Source organism: Tarenaya hassleriana, unplaced genomic scaffold, assembly GCF_000463585.1.
Source record: "Tarenaya hassleriana unplaced genomic scaffold, ASM46358v1 Cleome15, whole genome shotgun sequence".
Classification (NCBI taxonomy): Eukaryota; Viridiplantae; Streptophyta; class Magnoliopsida; order Brassicales; family Cleomaceae; genus Tarenaya; species Tarenaya hassleriana.
In genome coordinates, this window is record NW_010964923.1 from 2,798,841 (window position 1) to 2,808,772 (window position 9,932).

Consider the following 9,932-nt stretch of genomic DNA (forward strand, 5'->3'; position numbering starts at 1 on the left):
GGGAAAGAGAGGTTCACACACGCTCTGATACCATTTCGAGCTTCAAAGAACTTGGAGGAAAGTTTTAGAATTTCCTCTGTGTATTACCCAATGGCCTTGTACATGATTATATACAACTCAATGAATAGAAAAGAATCATTGCGAAAAACTAACCTAAGCTAAAAAGGCTATACAGACAGCAAAAACGGTATTGATACATAGCTCTGCAGACAATGACATTTGTCTGCTAAACCAAGTACCGCATACCAAAGAAAACCGAATTGAAAATTGTACCGATAATAGTTAATTAATTAGAATTGGACAATGTATTCCATTTTCAAATTCGAAAAAACAAAAACCGGATATGATATATAGCTCTCTAACCATTTTCAAATATCCGATCTATGTTTACACCTAATCATGCCTTCAAACTAAAAAAATAGTATAATATCCTAAGATCCGTATAATCTTTCCGTGTCATCATCCCTTTATATTCGTTTATTAACATTTTCTTGCCTTAGACATTCCTTGTATATATATATATACACACAAGTAAACATACTCTATCTCAATTATAAGGTCCAATTGAAAATTCATTCGTGCTAAAAACAATTAGCTAAAATAATAATTTAAATAATTACAATATATACACATACATTAAAATATATCAGGACCGCAAGACATTTATATACGTGTATGTATACATCTCTTGATTAAAAAAAAAAAGAGGTATATGAAACTAATAAAGGGTGCGGGCGAGAGATTATTCATGTCATGGTAGATGGAAGGGAGGAAGCAATTGTGTTAACGCCTAAAACAATCCTTATATTAAGATGGATATCATTTATAATTACATACATATAAAAATCCGTCTCAAATATTTTCGAAACTCCGTGTAATTTATGTAAAAGTTATTTAGAAATTTTTGTTTTCTATAAAAATTTATTAAAATTAAATTCAAAATTTTATAAATTTCTAAATCAAATTTTATTAAATACGATAAAAAAAAATTAATATAAATAACTGTATTTTCAAATAAATCTACAGTTTAAATTAAAATGCTATTGTTATCAACATTAAACAATGAAAATAATTAATAACTTTTTATATATTAAAAACAATCAACAAAAATGACAAAATATCAGAAACAAATACTCGATAATTTGGAAAATGCTGATAATCTCTTTTTAAAAAAGAAAAAATAATTAATACTTTTGGGGGTTTTTTTTGTAAAAGTCAAATTCGCCATGAATTTTTTTATAAAAAAAATTGTTCATTTATTTAGGAAACTAAGGTAACGATAATTGTTAATAAACGAAAAATATCTAATATCACACATTTTTTGTTAATAAACGAAAAAATATATACCTTTCAATACACAAATAGTGTAAAGGTAATGAGAATATTTTTTTTTGGTATAAACAGACAATATTTATTCATATCCATAATAGAAAAAAAAAAGGTGGAGAACGATTTAAAACGGGACACACAATAATTTTGTAGCAATCACTATCGAACTCTCCACATGGACCGATGTGTACATCTATCATGACACATATTTTGTCGGTACCCATACGCAGTGGTTCATAGCCACTGCCTTTAATTGCATAACTCCATTAAATAATTGTGATAATTTATTACGTTTGTGTCCAAAAATTAAATAGATTTTATAACATTTTGCTTCAAATTTCTTCCATTATTCGAATATAATCGATGATCATGTTCTAATTCACAACTATCCTTTTATACTAAAACATATAAACACTGGTCTTATATTAGATTTCGGTTGGATTATTTTCAATTTCATATTTCTTCATTTTGAAAATTAATTATACTGAATTGATTTTTATATAATATTTCGTCCTGATTCCTAAAAAAAATTATTTGGGATTCATTTTTTTTACTTATTTTTAAATTCATTTTATTTTATTTTAAAAAATTATATTCATCGGAATTATTTCGAATAACTATAAAATTATTCATTTAATCTATAAAATGCTATTTGATTTTTTTTAATAACCAAATCCAAAAATCCAACCCTATACAAATCCGCAGAATGTGTCGTATTTATCCAAATATCAAGGAATTTCCAAATCAAGAACGGTTAAGAACTAATATAGATTAGGGTTGTAGGAATTTAATGGAGATAATGTTCCCAATACGATGCCGATATGTAGCTCAACGTCTTTATGTTCTCATTAAAAAAACAAGCCGCAATACAAGCTTCCCCATGTGCACCTCATTCACTTGAAATATACACTCTTGTTTATATATATATATATATATATATAATATTTTAAAAGTGTCACCAAAATCTATTATTTGATTTTAGGATCAGAATTTTAGTCAACAAAATTTAATTCCACCCAAATTTGAATAATTTAACTGGTGAAATAAAACGTAAAATATTTGTTATATCCCGAGTTCGAATCTTAAATTTGGAGAGAAAATATATATTCCAAATTATATTATTGACCATCGATTTAGATATTAGTTTGAATTTTGGTATAGGACACTCGATTACTAAAAAAAACTTCATTCCTTAAAATTTTCTTCCATTCGCATAAAATTTACAACTCTTTTTTGAATTTCTTTCCCATATATATATATATATATATATATATATATATATATATACACACATTACTGAAAAGAGAGAACAAGCAAAAAGCATTATTAAATATCGTTTTAGGCATGAACTTATAATAATAGTAGTAATAATAATAATAATAACAGAGCAGCAAAATAAACAGAGAAATGGGAAGGTTGTCACTTGTCACTGTGGAAACCGTTGATTTTACAATTTTCCTGACGTGTCGCTCATCGGGTGCCAATACAGAACACTGTTCATTCCACTCGTCAATCTCAACCGTTGATTTCCCGTAATAGCCTTACGTGTGTCACATCCAAACCGTTCATTTACATGATTTTTACACATTTTTTAAGAGTTTTGCCTTTTCATTTGATGCAGGGATATAATATTATTCCAAGCCCATGGAACATTTACTCTTTTATGGGCTTTTTAAGGCCCACCTTAATTCTAAATGGGCCTTCTCGCGCCATCAGCTTAAAGTGCCCCTCTTTTCAGCTAAATGGGCCCATATAACATTTACTCTTTTATGGGCTTTATAACACCAATTATTGGTGTTACCGGCATGATTATTTTAATACGTATACATAAAATTAATTTAAAATAAATAATAAATAATGTATTACGATTCAATATAATTTAAAATTGATTTGATATAATTTGTTATAGTTTTCTGGTAATAAAATGCGTATTTTTATCAATTACAATTAAATTCAAATCGAATCCCAATAAACCCGAATAATATAAAAATCGAACTGGAAATAACTGTTTTTTTCTAACAAAAAGGGAAAAAAAATCCAAGCTTCCATCTTATTATCTTTGAAATTGAAACATCATTCATATTAATTATTTATAGAAAAAATCTCATATAAATATCTGAATTTTTAAAAAATTCTACATAAATATCTAAACTATAAAATTTTTATATAAATACCTGAGCTTTTTTAAAATCCTATATAAATATCTAAACTTCTAAAAAACTTTGAAATAAATCCAAAATACGTTAATAGTATCATTTATTTTTATTTAAAAAATACCTGAAATTTATATTTATTTGAATTTTTTTTTAAAAGTCTAGGTATTTATATATGATTTTTAAAAGTTCAGATATTTATATAGAAATTTTATAGTTTAAATATTTATGTAAGATTTTTGTAAAAGTTCAGGTATTTATATGTTATTTTTCCTTATTTGTAATGAATTGTATTACACATTTTCTCTTATCGAAATGTTATTTTTATATTTTTATATTTTTACCGTATATTTTTCTTTCATGCGCGAGTCGACCCGTCTAGCCTGCGATCTAAGTGAGGCGGGCCCATAATGCATATTTCCAGCCGATTTAGAAAACGGGTCGGGCTGACTCCAGCCAAAAAATTGGCAGGTTGATGGCGGCGGGGCAGACCGGGGAAAGCCGTACCAATTTAATTTTCAACTTTAACCTATCTAATTTACTTTTATTGACTAATTAAATATGAGAATATGGCGGCGAGTCAGACCGGTGAAAGCCGTACCAATTTAATTTTCAACTTTAACCTATCTAATTTACTTTTATTGACTAATTAAATATGAGAATTTTATCCCAAAATCATATGACTCAAATGTGATAAATAAAAAAACGAAAGTTATATTCACACCCAACACTAAATAACTTAATTTCCGACTTTAACCTGTATTGACTAACAGGAATCCCAATAAGCCAACTTGTTTTGACCCTTGCGTGTAAGTAATCACATTGTTTGTAAAATATTTCTAATATATATATATATATATATATATATATATATATGAATGGGATCTCTATGTCATTTGTTTGAAATCATTGGGTAAAAGGCAAGGATAAACCTCACGCTTAGCAGCAGGATTACTACTTTTTAAAGCACAATTAAAGAGCATTTAATTCTATATTAATGATTGTAAATGATTATAAATAAATAAATAAATAAATATTTACCACATATGATTAATAGAGAGGGGGCAAATCAAATCATGGTTCATGCCGTTCTTTTTCCTCGTGCCTCCTCGGACATTATCATGACATGCCGTTTCATTTCATGCACACAATTTGTTTTTCTCTTTTCTTCTTCTTCTTCTTCTTTCTCTTCCCTCCCAAACAGATAATTTTCTCGGAAAATCCAGGAGATATTGTAGAAAAAGACGGCAGCCCGTTGAATTATCGTTTGTGTTTTATATTTTTTGACCTATACGTATACTTATACTTACGAATACCTTTGGGAAACAAACCAAGGAGCAAGTCGAGACGAAGACAAAACATGCTCACTTGTTAAATTTTCATGTACATTTTACATTTTCTTATCTATATATTGTTTAGAAAAAATGACATATTAATACACGAAAAAACTTGTAAAAAAATTGGAATAAACACACGAATTTCAAATTTTCCAAATAAATTCACTAAATTTTCTTATATTCTATATAAGAACTTGAATTTTTAAACAGTTACTAAAAACCACCATATTATGGTGATATTTTGATATCTTTAAAAGTTTAGGGTTTCATTTCATAATTATTTTTTGGAATCATTTTAAAATTCATGCTTTATTTTCCTTATTTTTAAAAAATTTAGGATTTTAAAACAGGAGTTAAAAGTTTGTATATTTATTTGGAAAATTTAAAATTCGTATATTTAATCAACAACTACTGAAAAATGGTAAGATTTTTTTTTTGTGTGAAAAAAGTTGTAGATTCACATGTTGGCCAAAACAAAGAAATCACATGAATATGCATGCTTCTACACTCGATCCAAGTCGATAATGTACAATTGTGGTTGTTAATTATTCCACGTTATGGGATCATTATGTTGGAGTAGTGGCAAGCAAGCCGTGACCAACGAAATATTATTTTAATATTCACCAAAATTCCATTAAGCATATAAAAATATTAAGGGTAGTTTTTTTTATTCAATTAAAACTTTATATGATATTATAGTAAGGATTTATTCATTTCACGTCTACAATTTAATCAAAAAATTTCATATTTTTCTGCCTTTCAAGATCATAATTTTTTTTTAAATTTTCAAATCATGACGATTGGTAACTCTTTTTTTCGGGTAATTATTTAGAAAAGCAATTTCATTTACTACAACTCCAACTACACTATTTAATAAGTTTTATCTAAACCAATAAAAAATTTCACATTTAACATAAAAAAAAAAATTCACATCATCTAACAAAGTAACGCTTGGCTGGTCAATTTTTGTTACCAACCTTTGGGATCAGAGATGGACCTTTGGGATTTTTGTTCGATTTTTATTTATTTATTTTTGGATAGAGTTTTTCGTTTTTTGAGAAAACTATATACTGTTTCCGTTAGATTTGAGTTCTATTCGTATTAGTTTTCATCTAAAAAATATCATTTTTCAATTATTATCATATTTAGATGACAGAAAATTTCAAAAAAAAAAAGATTCTCTATTTCAATACCTAAAAATGATATAAAATCATCAATTATTAGTTTTGAATATAAAAATACCATTGATTTTATTTTATATCACATGCAAAAATTTGGTTCGTTTGTAGATATATATATATATATATATATGAACAGAAATCTTGCGGGAAATGGGACATCACAAAAACAAAGAAATTAAGTGTCTTTCTGCGTTTCCTTTTGGCATTTTCCATTTTCAAACGAAAAAAGATAAATGTCTTTCGGCCCTTCATTTTGGCACTTCCAAGGGAAAAAACACAGGGATTGTTCTTATCCCGGATAACATTATCCCGGACAAGGATGGGAAACAATTCTTGTGAGGGATAAAAAAAGGGGCCACACACAAACACTTCCCCTGCATTTTTGACACAAACTTTGCCTTCAACAACAACATATTACAAGCTGTCAAAAACACACAACATATTTCTCTGTTAAAACACAACAGCATAACTCAGTTGGCACCTCTAAGTAAGTTACTGATGATTCCTCACATTTCCGCCATATCCGATCTGAAGAAATCTCCGACCCGTAATTAACTAGCAGGCCACGATGGCACACGAGGCGAGTTTCAAAGGCGGAGAAGCTTCGGGAGCGTTGAAGTTGCTAGCGGCAGTTTCAAGAACCCGCCATGCGGATTCTCGTTTCTCGGCATTTGAAGTTACCCTCTTGCTTTCCTCTTCTAGTTTGTTCTGACATTCGGTAACGAGTTCTTCGTCCATTTCAGACAACATCTTCTTCAGGTTCTGTGTCAGGCTAAGCACGGCTCTGTTCCAGTGGTTTCGGATGTTTTGCTCGAGAGCTGAGAACACGAGAGGCAAGATCAGTTCCCGGTTGTTCGTCACGAGGTTTAGGACGTGTTCGTTGTTCCATAGCAAATGCGCCCTTTCTGCTACCTGAAACTCGTCACAAAAAGCTAAAATCTCAAGTTCTTGATCTCTAGACCATTACAACACCGATCCAGTCACGAAATAGAACTATAATCATATGACCGAGATATCGAAAAATCAGTAGAAGTAGCAGATTGCAGAATTACCTGGTAATGGTAGCTATTGAGGCAGCATCCGATACGTTTAAACAGAGGCACCATGAAGATTTGGAACTCCTCCATGCATGTCATTTCAAGAATCTCTTCCAACTCACTGATAAACATCAACTCCTTCTGGCTATTCGTCACGGGCCAATACTTCAACAGCCCGTTAACGACATCGCCCGTCAACTTCGGATCCTTATCGATAAACTGTACAACACAATGTGTTAACTGTTGATGATACACGCCTACGGATCTCGGCTTGTGCAGAGGGATCAAAGCCCTCCGGAGAAATATCTTGTGCTCTTCCTTCAATGGCAACGCAAACCCGGAAATGATACTCCCAAATATCTCCAACAGTTCAGCTATACCGTTATAGTGCTGGGTCTCAAAGACGAAACGGTATATTATATTGCTGACTGTTTTTCTGATAAAGGGTCGATGAATCATGAACTTTCCGTAAACCCTATGCAGAATTGTCTTCAAGCAGTCTCTCTCCCGAGGGTCATCAGAATCGAAGAGATCGAGCAGTTTCTGAATAAAAGAATGGTCGACATATTTCTTTGCCACCTTTACATCGAGAGAGTTATAACTGACAAACCGGAGGAGAATATCGTACACGATCTGTAAACTCGACCAAGCGGGATCGAAAACCGGCTCATCATCCTCACCTTCACCACCAGTGGAAGAACATCGAATTTTGGGAGGGAAAACCCTAAAGAGATTAGCTGCACACATTCTACAAGTGGCGGCAATGGCTTGCTCGCTGAACTTTGCCAGACCAGACGAAACAAAATCCACGAGCTCGGCAAGAACTTGACGTTTAACGTCTTCCGAGCTCATGCTGTCCACGTCTTGACAGCAGAAGTTCAACTTACTGATGAACAGGTTCTGTCTCTGAGGGCTGGAAATGTCTTTGAAAGACAAAGACGGGTCAACCGAATCCGATCCGCCCATGATGCTGGCCGGAAAAACAGCAGAAGAAACCCTCTTAACGACGCTTAATCTGCTTGTAAGGACGTTTCCTACGTTTGTACATTGAGTGGCAATTCCATGGCTGGAGCTCTGGTTGTTGGAATCAATGCCAGAAGTATGGAACTGGTCTATCCTCGTCGATTTCTTTGGAAGTTTGCTCAAGAACTGCTTCAACATTGTCACACAAAAAAAAAGTCTACCTGCAGCAACAGTAACATTAAGAAACATTACCCAAAAGTTGCAAGATCCGAAATCTGGCACCAGAATGCAGATGTCACTGCCATTTGCGCTATTGTACGCACACCACATGACCCAATTTCAAGATTTCTGTCGGAATCATATCTTCAGCAGCAGAATCTTCATCACGGCACGATTTCAGACAGATGGTTAGAGTATCGATGGAAACAAAGACATGCACATACACTTAAGATAACTCCATGTCTGCACATAGATGTATCGAATTCACAGGTTTTCGATGAGGGGTAAAATCTACACAAAGGGTTTGGAGCTGGGAACAAATTACGGAGTTCCGAACAATTCTGGATCTGGGTATTGACAAAAGCTGGGGAATAAAATCAGATCTTCGGAGAATACTGTTTCAGAGGGACAAAATCTAGATCTTCGTTAGCACTAAAGTCACAAGAACACGAGTTTGTTTGAGGTTAATGGAGCCCAGAAAGACCAACAAAACGCTAATGAATCCAGGCATCAACAAAAGGGCGAAATAGAAACATGAATTCGCACAACAAAATCAAACCTTTCTTTTCCTTCACTTGAGCTCCGAGATCAAGGGCTGGATCTTGAGCAGAGAAGGTAGATCTGAAGGAAGCTCATCTTGCGCTCTCTCTCTCTCTCTCTCTCTCTCTCTCTCTCTCTCTCTCTCTCTCTCTCTCTCTCTGTGAGAGAGTTTGAATGTAATAAAAGGATCTTTGAAAACAAATGCTCAAGATTCATGAGAGATCAAAGTAGGGTTCATCTTCGGAGGAAGAGAAGAAGGAGAGGTGTTGCATTTTCTCAGAATCCCAGGTTTTGAGAGAAACCATAAGCATTTTGCAAACTAAATTTTTTCTTTCTTTTGAGTTTAATAAAAGGAAGGAACACATTCATTCAAAGACTGATAATAAATAAATAAGCTTAATTAATTAATTAATTAATAAAAAAGGACAGAAAGAAGAAGCTCCTCATGTACTATAACAGTCCCAAGTAATTAAAAGTGCTTTGGCTCTGTCTGTTCATGTTTCGGCACCACATATCTGTTTTATTTTTTCTTTTATTTTTTTTTTCCATTTATCTAAAATTGGAACGATCTACCCTTTTTGTTTCGATTTTTTTTTTCATTTTTTGGTCAGAATAATAAAAAAATAGTTTAATAAACATCAGACATAATAATAATAATAATAATAATAATAATTAGTATGAAATCATATCCGATTATATTAATTACATTTGCTTCAATTGAATTGGATATTTCTAATTTAATTTAGTTAAGATTCTAAGTTTTTTTTTCTAATCTATTCAAATCATTTTATCAGATTTTTTAAAATTTTAATAATCAGTACAATATCATCTTTTAAAAAAAAACAGTAAATAAATTTTTATAATTTGGAAAATCTATTTTATCTTTTATTTTAGATTTTTATTTAAGAATGTTTTTATTATAATAATTTAAAAAATTTATTGATTTTATTGTATTTTGAATTATTCAAGTATATGCACCTTTTATTTATGTGACCTGCCTGTAGTGATAAATGTACTACTTTTAAAATAGCAAAGCAGAGATTTCAATTCATTGTACGTGATGGATTTTTTCACGAGAAAAAAAAAACTATTGAATAGCCATTAATTTAATGGAAGTTTTTTTTTGGTGAATGACACAAATTGTACCATATGATTTGGATTATACACTCTTCC

The 9,932-nt window shown here is 31.3% G+C and overlaps 1 protein-coding gene across 1 annotated transcript; it reads right to left on the reverse strand.

Annotated features, from left to right (window-relative positions):
* Positions 1–6,225: 6,225 nt before the first annotated feature.
* Positions 6,226–9,106, reverse strand: LOC104809018 (serine/threonine protein phosphatase 2A 57 kDa regulatory subunit B' iota isoform-like). Its single transcript, XM_010534897.2, has 3 exons — positions 8,779–9,106; positions 7,053–8,221; positions 6,226–6,912 (listed from the first exon to the last, which is right to left on the reverse strand). The coding sequence occupies exons 2-3, from the start codon at positions 8,196–8,198 to the stop codon at positions 6,556–6,558; spliced, it is 1,503 nt and encodes a 500-aa protein (XP_010533199.1). The 5' UTR covers positions 8,199–8,221; positions 8,779–9,106; the 3' UTR covers positions 6,226–6,555.
* Positions 9,107–9,932: the final 826 nt, after the last annotated feature.